We start from the raw sequence: 24,878 nt of genomic DNA on the forward strand, positions 1-24,878 counted from the left end.
CTGCCTGCCTCTGCCTCCCGAGTGCTGGGATTAAAGGCGTGCGCCACCAACACCCGGCTTAAATGCCTTCTTATATAAAAGTTTCCTTGGTCATGATGTTCCTTTGCAGCAAGCAGCAATAGAACAGTGACTATGAGACATAACCCAAGGCATTGGACTACAAACAAAGCATTTGCAGAGGAACAACTTGATGCTCTCTGTATACCTGGGCATTTGTATTTTTTTTCAAGTGGGTAGAAAAAATAGGCCTACACCAAGTCCCAGAGACCTTCATATTTAATATTCTGAGAACACAGATTCTAGACCATTCAGAGAAAGGTTATTTGCTACTAAAACCCATTCACCAGATAAAATTACCCATCTGTCTTCAGGTGTGTGAAAACGGGATAACACAAAGGGTATATTTCTTGTTTTTATTTCAACATTTAAAATATTCACAGGGAATATTAGGTTCATTGACACCTCCATGGAGGATGTATCAAACAAAGCATACAGACATTCACAATTATAGAATTACATACTTCTCACTATATGCATGTTTTACACTACAGTTTATCTGGAAAAATGCCTTTCTTAAAAATTTTTAGTGTTTCACTACCTTAATTTCCATAAAAAGTGAACCACAAAGAATTCCAGAAGAGATACCTAAATATAATTCAATAGTTCTTAAGATTTTCAAGCCTTTATGGCAAGCACTGTGCTAACATTTCTGTCAGGAACAACTTACATAAACTTTCAGTCCCTTCTCTTCCCTCTAGCCAGGCCAGGATGCATTTTCCTCCACGATTTTCTCTAAGTTGCCATCTCTAAGATACTATGCAGAATAGATTGGTTATCACAGAATCTTGACTAGGTAATGAGGTAGTATACTTCCCAAGTTTTTAGCATTTGTGAAGCAAAACAAAACAAAATATAGTTTTTATAAGTGATTTGTTTAAATGAAATGCCATGGGCACTAGAAAATTGGTCGAAGGCTGCTTTTACTCTAAAAACAAAGAGGAAAACCCATGGAAGCCTTGCTACTGATCATATTAAAGGGTAAAACCTGCAACAGATACTATTTCAGCAAAGTAAATGAGTTACTTACGCCTGAAAATATCAAGCCTCCTTCCTGGAGAAATCTTATCGTGATGGCTAGTATTAATTGCCAACTTAACAGAATCTAGAATTATATGGAAGTTGGGCCTCTAGGTATATCTAGAGCATTATCTTGATTCCTTTGAGATGGAAAGACCTGCCCACTGTGGATGGCACCAGTTCATGGCTAAGTCAAAGACTAAATGAAGAGAGGGAACTGACTGAGCATGCATTCCCGGCTCTCAGCTTCCTGACTAGGATGCAAGATGTCTAGATGTTTGAAGTTTCTGCCATTGTGACTGGTTGCAAAAATGGACTGTAGCCTGAACAGTGAGTAGGAATCATCCCTTTCTCCCTTGTACTACATTGTCAGGGACCTTTGTCATAGCAACAAAAAAGGAACTAAGACACTTGCTGAGGAGATAAGAGTGTTGATGGACTGTTCCTGTTCAGACTGAGTTAGTTTACTCTTTTAACCTAATTCTCCTTTTCTACAGGCATAAAGAAAAAGTTTAATAACTTTGGTATACTACCTAGTCTGTGATATTAGTGAGTGAATTTAGTTATCACCCTAACAAATTATGCCAAAGAAAGCTTTCCACGTATAGATTTTATTATGCTAAGCAGCTAGTAATGCCTAGGTAACAGATGACAGCAACATCTCTCCAAAGGAGATGGTTGAAACGCATACACACCGCTGAATTCAATTTTAACTATTATTCCCTCTTCATCTACTAAAACTGAAGTTTTATGTTCTAACTGCCCTTTCTCTAAATGGCAAAATAACACTTTACAAAACGAATTATGTTAATGAAATACAACACATGTTATGTCCCAAATAAGGAGAGTATCCCTCAAGAATAAGGTATATAATAATTTCTTGAACACTTTGGTACCTATCAAGGCAAAATAAGTGAGATTTCTTTATCAATTTGCAATCCATGAAAGTAACCTAAAGAATATCTGTGGGAGGGCAGGTTAATGAGGCCTGGCAGATGGATTTTTAAATTAAATCCTTGACAATTCTATAAAATGTTTAGACAATGGAACCAAACGTGGTTATACAATAATGCAATTCTGACATGGCAGCCCCCTTAATAGCAGTTAGTATTTAAATGTCTTTAAAGCATCCTTGTTACTTAGTATTCTACCTACCACTGTCATATTGTTGTCACCAAAATATCATGTAAACACCATTTAGTTTCAAGAAAATTCCGTTCTCATCACAAGCCAGGTCCCTTCAGTGTGGTGAGTTTCTTTGTAGGCACTCTTTCCCTAAGGAACACTGCCCTATTCACTGGGGCAACAGCCCTGAAATCTGTGCCTGTCTATCATTGTGGTTAAAATGAAAACTAACAAACAGTGTCTATCAAACTTAGCATGAAGTCTAAGAAGTCTCTTGTCCAGATTAAAACAGCCAAGTCTTAACAACTGTCCACATAAACTACAATGACAATAAAGGTCAGTGACATGTCTACATATAATCCACTCATTATTAGAATGTAATAGTAAGCCAGTAAGTTTCACAATTTTTAACTAATGTCTAATCTAGTTTAATATCTGACTTTATAGACATCATCCCAGTGTGAATGTTTACTAAGTGAAAGCTCATCAGACATCAAAATCACTATGTTCTGTAGACTAAATAACACCTACACAGTGCTATGAGTAATGACATACACTTGCTTAGAGCTCTCATACAAGCCATGTTACCAAACAACTATCTGCTAATATTTAACACAGTAGATTTAAGAGGCAATAACAGTGACAGTTTGACTTTCCAAACCATCATAATATATCCAAGTAAAGGGTGATGTAAAAATGGAACATGAACTCAAGTGAAACTGAAGAAAACAGTAAAGCATTGCTGGAGAGGAAAATTCAACAAATTTGCTTAGAAAGGAAGAGATTTGAGGAAGCATTTCATAAAGCAATCCTCTAAGAAGCTCAATGCAATACAAATCCTTCTAAACATAGTCAATTATATGCCTATAATGGTTGTTCTTTTGGCCTTAAACAGTAAACTAGTCTTTTGATCAAAAAAAGCTACAACATTTAAGATTGTAATGACTTTATTTTACACTAGGTAAGGGACACAAAGCAATCCTCTTTAATAAAGTTGACATTTAGCTTCACTCAGAACATTTTAATAATGCACATTACAAAAAAAAGTATTCACCTCACAAATTGTTCTGCAATCCAGATATACAACAGCTTGGAAAACAACATTTAGAAAACAAAAGCCAATGTAAAAAGACAGATTAAAACAACTACAACAGTACAGGTTTGATATGGCTCAGATTTTACAGCTTCCTTACTGCATCATCTATGTCAGAGATCTGTTCCTTCAGCTGGCTCCACTGCTCCATGTTTAAAGAAATACCTAAACATAAAGGTTAAGAAATACAAGTGAAAATCAAGCTGCCTTGGGAATTTTAATATTCCCAAGTATTTTATCAAAAGTACCATTTTACTCATGTGGACTTTCTAGTGTTGAGGACAGAATCCAGACCTGACACATGCCACATACACCCTCAATTACTAAGCTACTTCACCAGCCCCAAAACTGCCATTTTGAATAGCCCAATACTAGAATATTGAGGTCTTGTGAGAGATCTATATTGAGATATTAAAATTTAAATTTGTTAATCCCAGGTTCAAGTCTGCATCCAGTTTAACTTCCAACAGTGCATCTGCATAATGCACTGTGAACTAATGATAATTTGAAGACTTTTCACATATATACATGCAGGTTAACAGTCAGGACCTACATTTGGCATAAGACACTGCCAGTATTACATCCTGTCACTTCCAACATTTATTACATTATTTCCACCAAAATTCAAGATGTACAGCTCTGTGCTGAGTTCTTCCATAAGCATGCATTCTACTTTAGATAACTCCCTAGAGAGTGGCTCATAAGAAGCATGGCAGAATGCACAATTCAGATAGAGGCATGAGCACACTCTGGATTCATGCTATCAGGAGCAAAGTCCTGGCTCACCTTCACTAGCTGCATTTTCTAGGCTGTTTCTTAATCAGTAATTGAGACACATCAAAGGGTGATTATATTAAATTGGGTAATATGGGAAACTTTAGCTTATTAGCATATAACATCAAACACATATTTTTCAGAAAACTGCTGAGGGACCATGAAACTGCAAAGGAGAATACAATAAAAAGCAGCATGAAGAAAAGGCTTTGAGGCTAACTGAATTCCTTCAGTAAATGTTTGCAAGAACAAAATCTGGCATTAGCTACCCTCGAAAATCCTGAATGAAAACTCAGACAAGAACTAAACAGCAAACATAAAAAGGAAGCTTTTAAGACAAGCTCCAAAATTGTGTGAAATAAGTGCCACCTTTAACAACAGGCACAATAGTATTAGAGAAGGAAACATTATTTTCCTTTTATTAAAAATCTGTCATTTAATTAATGGATGTGCACATGTATAGATATGTGCACCCACCTGAGCCACAGAGCTTACAACGGTGTAGATAGTATCCATTCTCTCCTTCCACCTCTTGGGCCCTAGGGATCATCAGGCTTGGCAGTGAGTGCCTTTACCTTACTGGCCCAAGATCAACCTAGAGTATATAACTACACAAATTTAGGTTGTGCAGTGGTTAATCTTTTATTAGCATAATCATATGCAAAAACAATTTCACCATGACCTTTTTGTACACATTTCTAGTGTATTTTGGTTATGTTCACCTTCCACTCCCCTCTTTAGTACCCCTTTCCTACTGTGCCTCTTCCCAATTGGTATCCTTTTACTTCTGTATGATACAAGTTTTCTTTTTCTAGCTACTTGGTGACAGAACAAAATGTTTCTACATGCTAAGAGGCTTGGGACTGGATAAAGCACCAACAGTAAGGGGACAGAGACCCACTTGAAGGATTCTGTCCTAAAGAACACCTGTTGGAGCTAAATCCAAATGAAACACTAAATCCAGAATTTTTCTGTTTCTCATTTTACAATTTCCCCAGTAATAACTAATCTGATGTAAAAATCAAAAAGAAAGTTAAAATAAGGTAGCAATCAATTTGACATTAGGATGTTGTTTTCCTAGGTTTCATTAAAAGTTGATTGTAGGCCGTGCAGTGGTGGCACATGCCTTTAATCCCAGCACTCGGGAGGCAGACGCAGGCGGATCTCTGTGAGTTCGAGGCCGGGCTGGACCGACAGCCTCCAAAACAATACAGAGAAACCCTGTCTTGTAAAATCAAAAAAAAAAAAAAAAAAAAAAGTTGATTGTAAGAGAATCAACTAAGTAAGGCCAATTCTTGACCTGTACACACCCTGCAATCATTTAAGGAAGGTATGCAGTCAACATTAACATCAAATTGGAAAAAAAAGGAGCCTTACCTTTTCTCCCTGGTTTCATTTCACCTTCTGAGTCCATCCAATATTCTCTAATATCAATTAGAATTTTTCCTTTAAAGTCCCGAACACTAACATATCTCATCTTCCCAATCTAGCAAAGGGGGAAAAGAAACTCATAAAGAGAGCTGTTTGCAACTTGTTGCAGACTAATAATCCTAAAAATAAGTACTGAACTATAACCAAGGGAAAATCAATGCTTAAAAAAAAAAAGACATAAGGAAGCCAGGCGGTAGTGGCACACACCTTTAATCCCAACGCTCAGTAGGCAGAGGCAGAGGCAGGCAGATCTACTTGAGTTCGAGGCCAGCCTGGTCTACAAAGCTACACAGAGAAACCCTGTCTCAAAAAACAAAAGACATGGGAGGATAACAAGCACGAGTCCACATGACGTCCAGAAAATGACTTCAGGTGTCATTACTCACTCTTTGCCTTGCCTTGAGAGGGTCTCTCACTAAACTAGAAGCTCACTGTAAAGGCTAGTTGGCTGGCCACAGAGGATTTGTCTCAGCCCCTCAGTGCTGGGAGTATAGGTAATCTGCAACCAAATTCAACTACCTAATGAGGGTGCTGGGGATTCAAACTCAGATCCTCATGTTTGCACAACAAGCACTACTTACTGCCTATCTCTCTCCCTTCAGCGACACTTTTAAATTTATGAATATTACTAATAACACAATTGCTAAAGTAAATAGAATGGGTGTCCTTTGACAAAAATAGAATATGACATGTTCCAATAATCCCACTTTAGGGTATATAGCTCTCGTGTACTATTTACAGACTGGATATATTCTGAGGAATGCATACTCAGAAGAGGCTCATGTGTGAACATCAATATGTACTTAGTGAGACCGCTTATGCACTATGGTACCAATCCTATAGTACCCTCACTGTACATGTGCTCTATCAGACTGAAACTTGAGGAAGCACATAACCATACATCCAGAAAAACTGGCAGTAGGGTCTCCCAAAAGATATTTGTACATCCACGTCCTTAATTACACAATTCACAACAGATGTACAACAAAGCAAAACTCCATTATAGGAGGAGACTTGTACTAAGAATATTCACCAAACCTTTATTCGTAGTAGCCCAAAACTCAAAAAAAAAAAAAAAAAAAAAAAAGCAATGTCCACCCCAAGATAATGGAAAAACAAATTACAAAATAATCGTATAAGCTAGGTGGTGGTGGTGCATGCCTTTAATCCCAGCACTTGGGAGGCAGAAGCAAGATCTTTGTGAGTTCAAGACCAGCCTGGTCTACAGAGCGAGTTCCAGGACAGCCTCCAAAGTCACAGAGAAAACCCTGTCTCGAAAAAAAAAATCATATGAAGTGACATTTTATTATACAACCCAGCGTTAGGAAGCAATCTTTAATAATTACTTGCCTGTGTGGGCATGTGTACGTTCTTGATAAAAATGAAGAATATAGAAATCAAACAGTCATTTAAAGAAATAAAAACCAAAAAAAGTGGGCTTACTGTTTTCTCTTTCAGAAACCCCATCCTTTATCTTACTAATGCAATGATCAAGCCATTACTATTAATAAAAATGCAGGTCTCCTTTAGTACTATGCAATCTATGACTCTCTGAAAGCCAATTTGAAAGTAAGATCACCTGTTGAATGGCCTTAAGCCCTAAGATTCACAGGAACCTTTCCATATGAGAATATAAGAACCAATTCAGGAATGGAGAGATGGCTAAGAGGTTAAGAACACTGGCTGCTCCTTCCAGAGGTCCAAAGTTCAATGCCCAGCAACCAGCGCCCTCTTCTGGCATGCAGACATACATGCAGGCAGAACACTATATACATAATAAATAAATCTTAACCAACACGATTTTTCCTTAGTAAGAAAATCACCCCCCAACCCGGGCATTGGTGGCACACGCCTTTAATCCCAGCACTCGGGAGGCAGAGGCAGGTGGATCTCTGTGAGTTCGAGGCCAGCATGGTCTACAGAGCGAGTTCCAGGACAGCCTCCAAAACAATAGAGAAACCCTGTCTCAAAAAACCAAAAAAAAAAAAAAAAAAGGGAAAAAAAATCATCCCCTAAAAATAAACTCATTACCCCCCCCCCCATATAACAAAACCAAATCTTTGAAATGTGGTCCTGGTTTCTTTAAAAAATTTAGAGAGTAGAAAAGGAAAGCTAAAAATCTAGAGACTAGCCAACTGTGGTATCACACACTTGTGATCCCAATAGTGGGAGGTTGAGAAGCAGGATGACCACAAGTTTAAAGCCTTACTCAGCTACAATAACAAGTTCTCCCCCACCCTAAATATGAGATCCTGTGTAAAAGACCAAACCAAATTAGAAGGTTAGAAATGAACTGGATATGGTAGCTAAGTCTATAATCTCAGCACTTGAGGAGGCAGAGGATTGCTAAAAACTCAAGTCCAGCCTATTCTTTATAGTGAGTTCCAGGCCATGTTTGATGATGTATAATAGTTTCAAATGTGCTACAATTCCCAACACTCCCCCAACCCCCACTCAAGAAAAACTTATGATCTGCCCTTCCTTCTCTTCACCAAATACTCCTCATATTCAGTTAAACTTTCCAGACTTCCACCACAAAGGCTCTCTAATTCATACACAACCCAAGCTCTTTCCCACTCTAAGATCCTAATTAAATTTCCTGCTCTTGAAAATGCTTCCTCTGTCCACACACTTTACATAGCTGGCTTGACCATCACTATTAAGATTCAGATGCCACTTCTTCTAATGAGCTTCTCACACTCTCTCAAGTAATCTGCCCACTACTTCTCAGGCTTTATTGTAATTTGTACTATGCATGTGTGTGTAATTGTGGTCCCCTTAGATTCCATGAAGTTACAGACCACATTCCATGTGGCTTACCAGAACCTGGCAAAACCTGAATGAAATACAGAACACAATAAGCATCCAATTTATTATCCATTCAAAACAATAATAGCATTTCTTTTAATCCCTCATTACATACCTTCACCTACATTCACTATCAAATTAACATACCTTGCCCCTAAATTACACAGAAGTCAGAGGATTTAAACCTGTAAAAGTAATCCTACATTTTGCCTATTTTTTGCTTCTACTACTTTGTTTTCTTTTACCATTTTATCTCAACTTACATCCTCTTTCTTCGCTCATCAACCATTTGAAAACTACTCACAGCCATCTACTCCTCTCTTTATGCTTTCTTTGGTGGATGGTTATTTAGTCAAGCATATGCAGAATCCAACAAGAGTAATTCCCAGCCAAGACTTCTATATGCTACAGGAGACCCTCAAGTGATCTAACTCTTCATTCATGGGTTCTATCCTCTGGTCCACTCTTCCTTACCGTCTTTGTAATCATCATTATCTCTTCCTTAGCAATACAAATTAAAGCCTATAATTACCTCAGCAATTTCACAGCTTCATTTGTTCACAATGCTTCATCTTACAAGTCATTCTTAAACACTGAAGGAAATGCTGAGTTGCCAAAAACACATAAAACTCAAGATGCTAACCTAGGCCTCTTCCTGTTGTTTTCAAATCTCCCAACCCACTCTCCTTTTCTTTTTGCTGCTTTATGTATGTTCATACTCAAGCATGCTACTCAAGCACTTTAGATTTAAGCTGTATCTCCAGCCTTCTGTTTCTTATGATGCCTAAGTTAGGCCATTTCTCTCAAATACTATCAGACTTATTTATACTCTCCAGCCAATTACTCAAACCTACCTAGTCAAACATGCTTCCCACATGCACAACTCTAAATCTTCTTTTGGATTTGTGTAACATTTAGATTTGCATTGTTTAAATATAGCAAAACTGAAGACTTCTAGATTTTACCAATAGCCCAGAATTGAACTATTTACCTTCACTTTCTACTCATTAAGAAACATCATTAGTCTGGGACTGCAGAGATGGCTCAGTGATTAAGAACACTGGCTGCACTTCCAGAAGGTCCAGAGTGCAATTCCCAGCAACCACATGGTGGCTCACAATCATCTATAGTGGGATCTGATGCCCTCTTCTGGCAAAAAGTCAACAGAGCACTCAAATACAAATAAATAAATATATAATCTTTTTCAAAATATAAATAAACATCATTAGTCAAGAGGATTACAACACAGACTGTAATGTGCTATCAGATCAAGACATTTCTAGTGTTCTTCAGATCAAGCAAGACTGTTTCCACTTGTCTGAATGCAATCCAACTTTACCTGAAACATGTTATCATCTCTGCTGCTGCTACTCTGCTTAGAAGATGCCAAAGCTCTAGAAGTCTCACCAGGCTTTTGCTTCTTCACAGGTTTTTCTGGAACAACTTGCTTTTTCCTTTTTAACTTGAAAGAAAAGGTAAGAATACACATGTCAAGTTCAAAAGACTTCATTACCTTTAAAGAGTTAAAGAGCCAAAAAATTTCCTCATTCATTAAAAGTATGTACATGAAAAAATTAATTAGGAATGTAGTCTGCACTTACAACTAATAATTATTGTTTCTAAACTCTGTTCTCAGAATCCCCAAAGATACTTCAGATATTAGGACAGTGATTTTTGAGAACCACAATCCATACAATACTTAGAAACCACAAACCTACCAAAAGCTTTCCTTTAAAAAAACAAACAAACAAAAAGAAAAGCAGTACAGGTCCTCCCTGTAACCCTAACTAAGACTGAGGAGGGAAAACTGAAGGTCAAAGACAGCCTAGGCTATACACAGTGACTGTCTCAAAAAACAAAAACATGTCTATGACTAAGATATGAATATTTATAAACTCCTTGTCTATTCCAAAAGGAATTTGAACTGTTTTCAAGGACATATACTTCCAGTCTAGTCTACATAGCAAGCTCCAGGCCACCAGGACTACGTAAGTAAGGAGACCATGTTTTTTTTTGGGGGGGGGGGGGGAAACGACACAACACGTACAAAAGGGAAATTATTTTATAACAGGCACTGAAAATCAGCAACTCAAAAACTTCTGCAAAAAGAATACTGAAGATAAACAGTAATATGTTAAGACTAGCACTCAACCTTAAAATATTTTAGAAGCAGCACTAGTATAAAAACATTTTATATATCCTCATTCTTAAAATGAGCTAACACTTAAAAAAAAAAAAAAAACACACACACACACATACCACATTAGTTCCAGCCCCAACAGTAGAGGGCAGACATGTTCCTTCTTAGTGGACATGTACAGACTACTATTTTAATGCTACTAAGTTTACTGTATTAAATCTGATAGGCTAAGGATACACGTAAGTAAGCTATGAAATGGAAAACATGGATGCATTTAATGTAAATGCTTACAGGATTAACAGTACCTATGAGAAACCACAAAAACCAGCTCAGCAAGCAGAAGGCAATTCTGTGGACTAGTGCGTGCTCAGCAAATAGCTTCAATATAAATTAGTTACATAGACATACCTAGATGTTAGACTGATACAAATTTAAAAAAATTTTAAAAGCCTCATTTTAACTTTTAAATGATACTATATTCTATCTTTACATAGCTCCAACTTCCCCAAATTTCCCTAAAGAGTTCCCTTTTGTTAGTACAAAGAAAGAAAAAAAAAGAAAGAAAGAAAGAAAAGAAAAGAAAAAGAGGTCAGGCAACGAGGGCCCATGCCTTTAATCCCAGTACTTTTTTGGGGGGGCTGGGGTGTGCAGAGGCAGATGGAGCTGTGAGTTTGAGACAAGCCTAAATGTAGAGAGTGCCAGGGCAGGCTCCAAAAAGCTACACAGAGAAATGCTGTCTTGAAAAAACAAAAAACAAAAAAAGAAGGAAAGAAAGGAAAAGGGGGGGGGGGTTGTTGCTTTAAAAAAAACCCATAAAACAAGGCTCCCAGGAACCCCCAGCACCCCAGGTGACCTTGAGCTTGATCTCCTGCTTCCACCTCTGCTGTACTGGGGATCAAACCTAGGGCTTCCTGAGTACCGAGTCAGCACTCTACCAACTGAACTACATCATCAGCCCTGCCTGCTGCTTGTAAACAGCTGCAAACCACACGTCTACTAACTACTTATTTTCCACAAAACAAGTAAACAAATAAGGGTAAATGCAATTTGTTCAATTTCTAGGATATAAATTTCTATCAAGAGACAGCTGTGTGGAAGGAAGTCTTGACCACAAGATGGGTTGCTCCGTTACACTTCACTGATGTGACCAATTAAGTGGAATGAGGTTGACAAAACAGTTGTCACCTAACACAGAAAAAGCTTATTCTAGCAAAATGGATAATTTTGTGTTTGGTTTGCTGGATGACTTTATTTACTAAAAGCAAATAACTTTCAAACTTACAATGTACCAAAACTAAAATTCAGTAATGGAGGAGGCCAGCAATGACTGAGAAAGCCATCAAAATTAGTGTTTTCATTCAAAACTTCAGTTGTGCAGCCCAATAGTGACTTATTACCTACAGATCAGGCAGATTTGGGGAAATTTCATATTACTATTATTTTGTGTGTGTAGTACTTGTGACGCTTCTATGTGGCGCATGAATGAGGTCAGAGGGCAAATCTGGTATAGTTGGTTCTCTTCTTCTACCATGCGGAAGAACAGGAACAAACTCAGGTTGTCAGGTTTGGTGGCAAGGGCCTTTACCACTGAGGCACCTTAGCAGCCTAGACTAAGCACAGAGATTTCTAAATAATTGGAAGCAGCATCTTGGGCCTAGTTAGACTATACTGTTCTAGAGTCTAAGGAAGCATTTCTATGACTTTAGGTTACCAGAGATGCTTAATAGAGGACCTGTTTAGTCTGAACAGGGCCTATACTCACAGCTACTCATGAGGCTAAAGCATCTGGTTAAGAGTATAAGGTCAGCCCGGACAACTTGGTGACACCCTGTCAAAAATCAAAAGTAAAAAGAGGGCTAGTGGCATAGCTCAGGTGTGAGCACTTGCCTGGGATGCACTAGGACCCCAGGCTGAACCAAGTACAACACAAAGACAACCTCTTATGGATAAGTTTAGAAGCTCATACTCCACTCAGGCAGTCCATTTGCCATCTATCTACCCTTATAATTCTCTCTCTTCTATTCTGAACCTAGCATTGGAGCACAATCCCAGCCCTCAGGGGAATCTGAGGTGGTTGGAGGTAGTCAAGGATACATAGTAAAACCTACCTAAAAAGACTGCCTTTCACTTCAAAACTGGATGCCAGCATTATAGAGGAATTCATGCACTACAAATTTGGTACAGTAAAGCTTACCTTTTTCTCAACTTCACTGTCAGAATCACTGCCTGAAGAGCTTGAAGAAACAAGTTCCTTTGATTTAGGCATTCTGAAAGAAAAATACATTACATGAACAATTTACAATGTGCTTTATTACCTTCATCTTAGCTCTCTCCCAGTCCAAAAAAAAAAAAAAAAAAAAAAAGAAGTTCCATAGCTCATTCTGCCATTTTGTGGTACTGGAGTCATTACACTGGACACATGTCTAAATTGCAAATAACAAGCCCAGCCAAATACTCTGAACTCACTTAGGACAAAGAAGTAAAAGCAATGTGCACATTCCTTCACCTCTTTCTCAAAGAACTGATTTTAGAGGGGTTATAAAGTTTATGGGTAGATTGCAAGAAAGCAGCTGAGAACAATTACTCTAAAGTCAAAAGACAAGTACTAAGTAGTTCCACTTGCACTAGGATCAGACCTAAGGCAGAATTACTCAGATGCCAGCTCCAACACAGAACCAACAGCTTGTCTATGGAAGTGTGAGACCTAATTAATTTTGCCATTATTAAGCATTTTACCTGATTTGTAGAGACTAACTTTCACTTTGTGTCCACACTATCAAAATAGCCGGTTCCAATCAGAGCTCACAATGTTATACAGAGTTCACAGCATTTTGTACTGGTTTTTCTATTTTAGTAAATAAGTAAAACTTGAGGGCTTTGTTTGCAGAGCAAAACTCACCAGAGGGGCACACAGCCCAGTGCTCGTTTACTCAGTGCCCAAGCATAAAACAAAGGGCAGACTATCTTAAGTCTAACCCAAATTTCAAGGAATCCTGAGGCATGTCCTAACTCCTTTTCAAGATTCTTACACCAGGTGGCAAAAAGCTAATTCCCAAAATGTCTTTCTCTTTCCATCTCAAAACTATTAATTTCTGTATGACTTAAAGGGCCTAATAAACACCACACTCCAAATTGTAAAGAAAAAGTTCAGATTCCCCCTCCCACATCAAAAAATATATAACCCAGTAGACCAAACTGGCACTCAGTGTTTCAAAACAGAAGATCAAGGCCAGAGTGGGCTATCCAAATCCTGATCATTTATTAAAATCAAGCCAGCAACTGGTCAATCCATTAAGAGTAAACACAGCAGGGGACAGTAGGGATCATAACCAGTCTGTTCGAAATTCCTCTTACTGCTCCATTTCACAATCTAGTCGCCAAAATCAGGTTGGTTTACTTTCCCATGCTAGCTGTTCATGCAACTACCCAAAAACCTGTTTGGAAAAGAGAATGAACGGGAACATAAACAATTTTTCATGTGTAAACGGCCAGCCTTGTCTATCTTCCATTATGAAAAGCTAGGGACCTAAAATTATTTCAAAGAACCACGTCATTATCTAACCTAAATCTACCCACTAGGAAAATAAAGCAATGGCAACTTTTAAAGCCAATCCTTTCCTTACATTTGACTTTTACCTTTAATGAGGCTTTCTTTACTGGGTTGGTTTCTTGGGGAGGGGGACGACTTCCTAATTCGAGCAAATGGTAACTAAAGAGGTGTCTGTGGAGTTTATACGATCATTGGGAGACTTGCGTGGGGGAGGAGACAACATCGCGGAGTGCAGGGCACTTGAGGGTGGGAAGGCGCCGGGCGCGTGGGGGTCGCGGCCCGGAAGCTCCTCCAGGCCCCGCCGGCGAGGGGCTGGAGCTCCAACCGGTCTGAGGAAGGGGGCGTGGGGCGCCGAGAGCGTGCGGGTGAGGAGGGCCTTACGCCAGCGCCATTTTATCCTCGCCCCGGAGCCCGGCCATGTTCGCCGAGGAGGGGCCCCCCGCCCCTCAACCCCGCGGGGCCACCGTCCCCGAGGCCTTCCGGAGCCGTGGGGGTCCGGGTGGGGGTCGGCGAGAGCGGCCTCATGGCAGACCGCGCGCGCCTCCGCCCGGAGCCCCGCCACATTGTCCTAGGGGCGCGCGCGGCCACCACTCGCGGCTCCCCGCCCGCCCGCCCGCCCATCGCCGCGGGTCGGCTCCCGGCGCGGCCGCCACATGAGGCCCCCAGCGAGGGGAACGGGCAAGAGCCGGGCCCCGTCGGGGCTGCCATGTGTCGCAGCCGTGGCGGGCAAGGGGAGCGAGGGGGCCGCGGCAGCGCGGCGGGGGAGCTGGAGTCCGCCTGGCCGCGGCCTCGAGGAATGGGCCCGGGGTCCCGCGCACTCACGCTCCGCTCCGGCCGTCCAGCAACCACCAGCTCGCTCGCTCCGGACTGACAGAGAGCCGGAAGTGACGGCAACCTAGAGGCTCTGGCTCCGCCCAATGGCACAGAGGACACGTGACGGGGCGTGGCCTCTCCGCCCAACCGACAGCCGGCCCTTTCCAGGGCCTTAAAGGGACCGCCGCAGATCCTGAAATGGATGCTCCTAAAAGGGAGATGGCGCCACAGTAAGACGCCATAGAGTTTGGGCCTGACCTGAAAGACAGCCAGGTACATATGAAACATGAGTGATAGGGCTTTGCGCCTGCCAAATGAATGCTGTACTGAAATGAAGGAGCTGTACTGAGAAAGATCAACGTGCTGACCCATATGGCCGCAAATAATCTTCCTGTTCCACCTTTAATATGTGACTCAAGCTGTTAAAATCCAGAGGAAGCAAGCCAGAGGCGCAGTATTTAATTACAGAAGGTCCAAGAAATCTTACAGATCTCCTAAGCCACGCAACTTTATTCCTAGGATGAAGTTCTGGGGGTGCAAAGTAGTTGTGATTTGAATACCAAATGCCCTCTCAGGGCTAAGGGAGGAGAAGAACGCCTCCGGAAGAGAAGCCCTGTTGCAAACCAGAGAAGGCAGGTAGGGGTGGTAAATGAAAACCTGAGGGAGCATTAGAGTCTTCTCCATAGAAGTTACCCCAGTCCTGTGACTCTCACCCACTCCACCCTCATGGAAGAAGAATGCTGTACTAAGGGGAGCTGCGGGGATAGAGCAGACGGGATGGTGCATGTTAAGGGAGTAAAAGGCAGAGAATAGAGGAGACTGAGTCAGAGCCTTGTGCAAGCATCCATCTCTGAAACCGGAGCTGCTTGACTTATAAAAAATAAAATGCAGATAAAAATGTAAATGGATTCTTTACATTTTGTGAAGCATCTGGTCATAATAAAAATGAACACAGACAGGGCTGGGGAGATGACTCAAGTTGGGAGAGAGCTTGTTGTGTAGGCACCCACAAGCTGGGTGTGGCGGCTCTCATCTGAAACACTGGCACTAGAGGACAACGAGGGGAACAAACATGAGAGTCCCTGGTGTCAGGGTCAACCAGGCTGGCTGAATGAGAGCACCGTGTTCACCAAAAGACCCTGTCTCCAAAAAGAGGGTGAATAACAGTAGCGGATGACATCCAAAATCAGACCCTGGCTCTCACACATGCATATACATGTGTACCCACACATACACAGCTTACACAAAAATCAGCACTGGTACTGAAGGTGCCTGATGAGGTCAGAGATGGAGAGCTAGCTCCCTGGGAGCTGGGGTTACAGGTGGTGGTTGTCACCCATTTTGGGCACTGAGAATCAAACTCTGCTCTTGTGCAAAAGCACCTGTAACCTCTGAACCGTCTCTCCAGCCCTTAATATTTTAAGTCCTTTGAAAACAATGTAACTTCAGAGCTGGAGGGATGGCTCAGTGATTAAGAGCACTAGCCACCCTTCCAGAGACCCCAGGTTCACATGGCAGCTCGCAACTGCTCCAATTCCAGGGAATCTGGCACCTTCACAGACATACATGCTGACAAAGAACCAATGCACATATAATAAAAGTAATTTTTTAAGTAACTTCAAAATCCACCTAAATCACGTCTATAACTAAGTCAATGCATGCATGTAATCCCATCACCTAGGAAGTTGAAGCAGGAGGACTTGCCATGAGTTTAAAAACTACCTCAGGACAAAAGATGGCATTGGATCCCCCCTGGAACTGGAATTACAAACAATTGTAGGTGGCAGAAAGTATCAGATTCCCTGGAATTGAATTACAGGTAGTTTTCAATTGTGAGATGCCCAGCATGGGTTCTAGGAACTGAACTGGTCCTCTGCAAGAACAGAAAACACTCACATCCTGAACCATCTCTCCTGGTCCACCTTTATTAATATATGTTTGCTTCATACTCACTTGTCCTGAAATTCTGTTTCTGTGGCATAAATAGAGATTCTTATTTCACATGATTAGAGGTCTCAGAAAAGAACTCTTTATGAGGTAAATAGGCATAGGGAATAGCTTAGCATCCTTGAATTCCACTTGGCTTGGAATGTGCACACACTTAAGTTTCTTACTTATGTGCCCTATGCAAATACACATCTCCATTAACCTAACAACTTAGACTCCTAACCGTGGGGTGGAGAGACCACTCAGCAGTTAAGAGCACTGACCACTCTTCCTGAGGACCCAGGTTCGATTCCCAGCAGCCATGTGGTGACTACAAACATATGTAACTCCAGTTCCAGGGTATCTGACACCATCTTTTGGCCTCCATGAGCATTACATCCATGTTGGTGAAACACACCCACACAAGTAGTCTTTTAAAAGATTTACTCTCTGATCTGAACAAGGAAATAAGTTTTTCTTCCCCTTAACAACTATTCAACTTGTGCACATTCTGCTCAATTGTGTTCCTGCTATGTCTTGATATAAAGATAGCTGATCAGGTCTGAACTGGTTTTGAGTTCATGCACAATAAGGAAAACTGCCCTCTAAGTGAACTTTTAGAGAGAATCTTCTACTTACCACCTTATACATATTCATAATTGAGCATGCATGTAATTAAAATCAGATACATTCCAGGTAGGGGGACATGCTCAGTGTGGAAAAGGTTATACAACTTGAAATTATGCCTAGCAACCACACTTCCCCTTCCTTTGAACCCCATAAAAGCCCCAAACAATCGCTCTTGACAGGGTATTTCTCTCTGAGCTGTCCCACCCCCTCGCTTTTGAATGCAGCTTCTCTGCTACTTTGCAATCTGTGTTGGTTTCTATTTCAACGCCTTGAGTAGGAAGCTAAGAACCTGGAAATACCTGGCCCACCCCCGACCACAGTAGCAGGCTGTTCTAGGTGTCAGCGCCTGTCTGTCCGATACTACTTTCTGACCCTTGCCCTCCCACATCATTGTGTGAGCACATTACATCCACACAGCAGAGCACTGAAGCCAGATGTTGGGTTTATGACATTAAACTCTCAGGATTTCAGGAATAAATCATAAACTTAAATAAAAGGTGCTTAGTCAGAAAAAGGTAAAAAAAAATCTGTTCCCACCCCCCACTCCACTCAGATGTTTCTGAAACTGTGAAAAGGAAGAGTCAGAGGGGACAATTCCTCCTCTGTGTCTGAAAGGTAGCTCACACTGTTCATCCAGAACAGCACAGGGGAAGAAGAAACCATGAAGTCCAAAGACAGTTTGGGGGTATACATAGAGAAGAGAGAGTTCCCCTCTAACCTCCATTGGCTCTTAGGTGGGATCTGTGGCTGGTGTGGTGATAGTTTGTTTGTGATCTAATAAAGCTTGCCTGGAGATCAGAATACAAAGCTAACCACAGCCATAGAGGCCGGGCAGTGGTGGCACACACTTTTAATCCTAGCACTCAGGAGACAGAGGCAGATAGATCTCAGGGAGTTCCAAGTCACCCTGGGCTACATGAGAGTGAATTAGTCTAAAAGAGAAACAGAGCTCATTCCTTTAATCCCAGCAGTAGGGATGTGGAGACAGGAGTGATATGGCTAGGCAGAGAGAGAAATATAAGGCAGGAGGAGACAGGAACGAATCGCAGTCTAGGCAGTCTGAGGAGCAGTGCAGTTTAGAGATGAAATCAGAGGGCATGATTGCACCTTTGGTCTGAGCATTGGTAGAGGTGAGAACTCTCTAGTGGCTGGCTGCTTTGCTTCTCTGATCTTCAGCATTAACCCCAATATCTGTCTCTGGATTTTTTATTATTCATGCTACAGGCTGGATTTGGGACCTACTTAATATTTAATTTGATTAACAAGAGAAAACATTATTTATTAAACGTGCCTGAGGATTCAGAAAGCACTGTCAGTCACAAGCCATAGTAGTCAGGCATACACCTTTAATCCCAGCAGCCAGAAGTTAGGAGGTAGTGGTGGTGGTGGTGGTGGTGGTACATGCCTTTTATCCTAGGACTCATGATTAAGAGGTAGCTGGATAGCCGGATCTCTCTGAGTTCAAGGCCACCCAGGGACACATGAGATTGAACCAGTCTAAAAGAGTAAAAGATGACACATCTTTAATCCCAGCACTAGTGGGGTATAAAAGAGAGAAGCAGGGACTTCACTAGTGAGTATGGGGCATTCATTCTCCAGTCACACTGAGGAGAGGCAACGGTGTGAAGCTGGTGCATAGATCAGCCCATTCAGTCTGAGGTAGAGGTAAGAAGCTAGTGTCCCGCTGCTTTACTTTTCTAATATTCAGCTTGAAGTTTGAACACCAATATCATGTATTTTTCATGTGACACACATTTTATTACATTTATTTGTACCTTAGGATCTACAAGACAGTGATGTCTAAAGAAATAGTCAATGCTTGATGCTTTTAGACAAAATTGTCAAGAAATAATGGACAATCACTATTTGGACTAGAATAACTAATTCTGGGGATATTTCTAAGAAATAAATGTGGGGAGATACAGAGCTAAGGGAAGTGACTTCAAAGAATTCACTTATTCAAATCATTGCAATGCCAATTACTAGTCTTTGGTGACCAACACTATTTTCAGTATGTAAAAAAACCTGTCTCCCATATCAACTGTTTCTAAAGTTATACTTCCTCAAGTGGTTCAGCTTGACATAATCTCATGCATGGGTCTGAGAGCAAAGCCAGTCAAGCCAGAACTTTGTTTTCTAGTTCATCAGGTTCACAGAAGTCCTCTGTACTCTGCAAACTGCGTGAGAAATGTCTCTGTGGTCAGGCGGTGTGCACACACCTTAAATCCCAGCACTCAGGAGGCAGAGGCAGGCAGATCTCTGTGAGTGCAAGGCCAGTTTCAAACCAAAAATTTAAAAAAAGGAAAGAAAAAAGAAATGTCTCTGTGGAGTGGGAGGACTGAGGTAGCTTCCTGAGAACCAGAATCTTGTCACAGAGTGCAAAAAAAGGCCTGACAGGTCAAGAACTCACCAACCATGACCTCATAGAGTGGGCAGAGTAAAGGCGCCTCAATAAATGCCAGTGTGACAAAAGGACCAGAATAAGCTGACATGCACTCTTAAGAGCAACGTGGGCAATGGGTAAGTGGGCCAGCCCCCAGGCCCTCACTGGATGCTCTGACACCATGGCCATCCATGCCCACTTCTACACGGGATTTAGAAGGAAGAAAAGGAGGAGGAAGTCATGAGTTTGACCTGAAATTAGCTAAGAATAAGTTTCCTACACTAAACCAGTTAATGACAGTCATAGAAAAGTCAAGGAAGCCACAATTCTTGAGAGTTTAAACATATAGCAAAGGCGTCATACCAGCAAGGCGCAAAGAGGAAGAAGCAAGAGCTAAAGAGAGAACAACGGTGCTTGTGCTGGGAATCCAGGCCACATAGACAGGTCAGCAGTCTCTGGTTCAGCTTTCAGGCTAACCCAGGATAGTAGACCTCAGCACAGAAGGACCAGAAGAGCATAGTTCCTCCAGAAAACCTTGGGGGAAAGCCTAGCAAGAATACTGCTGAAGGTCACAGAGAAGAATGTGAGGGATGGTAGTACCAACAGGTCCATCTGTATGTAAAAGGATGAGGGATGGTAGCACCAACAGGTCCATCTGTATGTAAAAGGATGAGGGATGGTAGCACCAACAGGTCCATCTGTATGTAAAAGGATGAGGGATGGTAGCACCAACAGGTCCATAGGTATGTAAAAGGATGAGGGATGGTAACACCAACAGGTCCATCTGTATGTAAAAGGATGAGGGATGGTGGCACCAACAGGTCCATCTGTATGTAAAAGGATGAGGGATGGTAGCACCAACAGGTCCATAGGTATGTAAAAGGATGAGGGATGGTAGTACCAACAGGTCCATCTGTATGTAAAGGGATGAGGGATGGTGGCACCAACAGGTCCATCTGTATGTAAAAGGATGAGGGATGGTAGTACCAACAGGTCCATCTGTATGTAAAGGGATGAGGGATGGTAGCACCAACAGGTCCATCTGTATGTAAAGGGATGAGGGATGGTGGCACCAACAGGTCCATCTGTATGTAAAAGGATGAGGGATGGTAGCACCAACAGGTCCATCTGTATGTAAAAGGATGAGGGATGGTGGCACCAACAGGTCCATCTGTATGTAAAGGGATGAGGGATGGTGGCACCAACAGGTCCATCTGTATGTAAAAGGATGAGGGATGGTGGCACCAACAGGTCCATCTGTATGTAAAGGGATGAGGTGTCTCTGGATGTCTGGAGGTCTTGGAGATATCTAAGAAGGCATCATCGGGATCACACAAAAGAAGAAAAACAAATGAAAGGGAACCCAGGATGTCCTCCAAGGTAGCCATTCTGAAAAGTTAGGAATAAAGAGGGGTACAAGTAAGAGAGTCCTTATAGATTGAATGTTTATCCCCTCATTTATTCATTGAACTCCCAGCCGCCAGTGGGATGATACTAGAAGGAAGGCCTTTGGAAGATAATTAGGGTAGTCAGAGCAAGAAGCGGAGAATTCATCTCCTAAACAACATGCAACAGAGAAGGCAAACTGGAAATGGCAGGAAGCCTGCCTCCAATGACATAGTTCCTCGAAACGGTTGCATCTCCTAAGACTACACAAATAGCAACACCAACTAGGGATCAGGAGTTTAAACACATGAGCCTATTGGGGACATTCTCACTCAAACCATCACACTTGCTGCGTCTCATCTGCTGAGATACTGGAAAATTACAGCTGGAGACAGAGGAGGAAGGCACCAGCGAGTGCTGTATGTTAGCCTCCTGTTATATAGATTCAGGTTAGATAGGCTATTTCCAGGTCCAAAAGTTCGAGGAAGTCATCAACAAGTGCTGGTATGTTCACCTCGTGTTATATGGGATCAGGCTGGATAGGCTGCTTCCAGATCAGAAAGTCAGCTGCAGTCACAAAGAGAGCAACATTTACTCCGTGTTGTGAAACACTGTCCTCTGGGCACGGCATGGCCATTGCTCTTTTAAAGCCCTCAAAACTGTGATTACCAACACAGGAACTAAACGGGACTGAGCACATTCGAGTTGTAGTGGGGAGGGCCCAAAGGTTTTATAGGCAGTTAACAGTTGCTGGGGGGTGGGAGGGAAGAGGCCTCACTCCACCCAAACCTCCCTCTCCCTTCCCCCGCCCAGGATGTTTAGACAGTTGATGATTACCAGGAGGGTGAGAGACGGTTTCTTCAGTGATATAAGCACTAATTCCTTTAGTCTACCACTGGTGCCAAACCTGGGGTAAACTACTGATCGTCTCCCCTAGAAAAACACAAGCCACCCTCTGCCAGCAGCTGCAGGCAGTGCTGCTCATTTAGATCCTAAAGGAGACATTTTGGAGAGTGTAAGAAGAGGAAAATGAAACTTGGTCTTTGCTCCCCAAAAGGCAGACCCATGAATCACTAAAATTTTTCTTAGACAGGCTGCTACAGGCTCACACTTTATCTGCTCTTGGAAAGTAACTTTCACAATACATTATGAAAAAGTTGTCATTCCTAAGGTTTAATGTCCTCAAACAAATAATTACAAATAGACGTGTGTTCTGTGAAGGTCATATGTAATGAGTAACAGAAACTATATTAAGGAAGCATTTACATTTCAAACTGCTGAGCATGTTTTTTCCCTAAGGTGACTTTTGTGAACTCGGTTCTAAAGCTCTTCTTAGCTCCAACTTTCATTAGAAATCCTGTATCACTTTTTATAGAAGAGTGCATTTTATAACAGCAAATACATGTATATACTATTTTGAGTGGGCGAACAGTGTACATCTCTTATGGGCTACACCTGCGTTATTTAATGTACTATAAAATAGTGTAATCAGTTTCTAATAAATATGCCATAACTCATAGCTCAAAGTGCTTTCTCCTTCAAGAGTCATCTTGGAGGCTGTACAAACACCACAATGGTTCTGACATTGGCCAAAGTTAATTTTTGGAATTTGTCTTTGAGAAAGTAGTTGGCTTGATATATCATCTTTTGTTAGTCCCCGTAACAAGAAATGCTTAGCTTTCGAGGCCATTTCCTACTTGTAAAGCACTAAAGTATTTTCTAGAAATCAGATCAGCAGTGTGAGTAATGAAAAGATTCACAAAATAATGATCTTATAAAGACCACTAATGTTGGGTGTTGGTGGCTCATGCCTTTAATCCCAGCACTTGGGGGACAGAGGCAGGCAGATCTCTGTGAGTTCAAGGCCAACCTGGTCTACAGAGTGAGCTCCAGGACAGCCTCCAAAGCAATACAGAGAAACCCTGTCTCAGAAAAAAAACAAAAAAAACACGAGTTTTTTAAAAATGAGGGCAATTGAGGAAGCAGTGTCTGAATAAATATACAGCCTCTCAAAGTGATAGCAAGAAGAAGTTTACATGGGGTATTACTTGGGTGGAATGTTCACATTTTTCTTGTTTAATATGCATACTATAATGCAATCCTTGTGTTGGTGGAACAAATTGAAAAAAACAACTCAATTCTGCCTCTCATTACCTGGGACACAATGTCAAACTAGCATTGACCAATTATGCCCCTAGCAAGGACCAGAGCAGGAACTGCAATAGTTACTGAACAGTGGCCAACACTGTCATGGTTTCAGTTGAAATAAGGACTGGTTCTGCTACAAGTCCTCAAATTGATTGACCAGGGACAACGCACCTGAGTGGCATCTATACTAATAAATCCAAACAGAATAGAGTTGGGCAACAACACCTCTGGGATCCTATTATACACCACTATATAGGAAGCTCAACTCCAACTATCAAAGAAAGGAACAGCCAGGTCAAGGTTACAATGCCATTTGATGATATTTTGAGTGCTATATCCTCAGTAAATGTGATTTTTGCTTGAACGCAGTCTTTTATCACTTTTTGTTTTGCAGTTTTAAATGTGATCAGCGAACCAAGACAGACATACAGACTGTTGCCTCTCCAAGAAGCTCTGCTCTTCTGTAACTGTATAAACTCCTGCTTGAATGTCAGGAATTAAGTAAACAAGCTTTTAGATGCCGTTCCTTGAAATGACGGCACAATACATCCCAATGTCCAAAGGAAGAAACTGTAACCAAGACTGTGTTGGCCCTTCTCAATGGACAGCAGCTCATACTTTGAAAGAAGGACTAAAAAGGAGCAGAAAGAAGGCTAAACCCAAAGCAGTGCCCCTGTAGCCGCAGCTGGTTCAAAAGAGAACTGGGCTATTTTCAAAAGCAAGAGCAATGAACCATCCCCACAGGTACAGACAGCAATTAGCATTTTGAAACCATCAACCACGCAGAGTAATGTCAAGATTAAATTGACTTATTTTCCATGATGACATTTCATCAACAGCTCTAGTCACAAAACAAAGACAAAGAAAATTTACACTATTTCAGGATAACACCTCCCCCCAGTCAGAATGGCCGCCATTAGGAAATCTGATTAGAAGCACTGCGGAGAATGTAGAAAAGAGGAAGCCTTACCCACTGCTGACAGGAGCGCAGAATAGCATATGTACTATGAGCATCTGTACTGAGGTTTCTCAAAAAACTGAAAATAGAGCTACGTATGACCCATCTATACAACTCTTGGGCACCCCAAGGACCCCACCCCCTTAGCAGACAGACACTTGCACATCTGTGTTTATTTCTGCTCTACTCAGAATAGCAAGGAGATGGAACCAGTCTTGATGCCCATCAGCTGATGGATAGATAATGAAAATGTGGAACATATAAACTGGAAATTTATTCATCTATAAAAAATGAAATTTGCAGGAAAAATGGGTAGATTAAAAAGTATAATATTAAGCAAGGTATTACTCAAATTCAAAAATTCAAACGCCACATATCCTCTCCCATATGCAGTGTCTAGCCTTTAACATGAGTGTGTGTGTGAGTGTGACTGGGTATGTGACTGTGGATGTATGTGGGTGTGTATAGATCAGGGTAAACTCTAAAACTTGAAAAGAGACCAAGAGAGTAAAAAAAAAAAAAAAAAAAAGGTGATGATGTAGGATGCAGGGCAGGCACTTGCTCTTAATTGCTGAGCTGTCTCTCCAGCCCCCAACTGAAGAATTCTTAAATTATTTAAAAATTAAGGTAGAAGAT

The 24,878-nt window shown here is 41.4% G+C and overlaps 1 protein-coding gene across 2 annotated transcripts; it reads right to left on the bottom strand.

The window, feature by feature from the left end:
* Positions 1–399: 399 nt before the first annotated feature.
* On the bottom strand, positions 400–14,949 carry Sub1 (SUB1 regulator of transcription). Of its 2 annotated transcripts, none has more exons than XM_005078014.4 (5): positions 14,821–14,949; positions 12,643–12,715; positions 9,648–9,770; positions 5,447–5,555; positions 400–3,460 (listed from the first exon to the last, which is right to left on the bottom strand). In XM_005078014.4, exons 2-5 carry the CDS (start codon positions 12,712–12,714, stop codon positions 3,381–3,383), a joined length of 384 nt encoding a protein of 127 aa, XP_005078071.1. In that variant the 5' UTR covers position 12,715; positions 14,821–14,949; the 3' UTR covers positions 400–3,380. The 2 variants fall into 2 exon arrangements, with proteins under 2 accessions (XP_005078071.1, XP_040613562.1); XM_040757628.1 differs by lacking the exon at positions 14,821–14,949 and adding an exon at positions 14,085–14,189.
* Positions 14,950–24,878: the final 9,929 nt, after the last annotated feature.

This window comes from Mesocricetus auratus, unplaced genomic scaffold, assembly GCF_017639785.1.
Source record: "Mesocricetus auratus isolate SY011 unplaced genomic scaffold, BCM_Maur_2.0 Super-Scaffold_100015, whole genome shotgun sequence".
Taxonomy (NCBI): domain Eukaryota; kingdom Metazoa; phylum Chordata; class Mammalia; order Rodentia; family Cricetidae; genus Mesocricetus; species Mesocricetus auratus.

Bases quoted from the DNA above. Each gene is read 5' to 3' on its own strand.
- Sub1 (XM_005078014.4), bottom strand. From the start codon at position 12,714: ATGCCTAAATCAAAGGAACTTGTTTCTTCAAGCTCTTCAGGCAGTGAT. The intron at 5,556-9,647 runs GTAAAGTTGGAT...CCCCTTTGCTAG, and splicing joins GAGATGATAACATGTTTCAG to ATTGGGAAGATGAGATATGT. The intron at 3,461-5,446 runs GTAAGGCTCCTT...CTTTATGTTTAG, and splicing joins AATGAAACCAGGGAGAAAAG to GTATTTCTTTAAACATGGAG.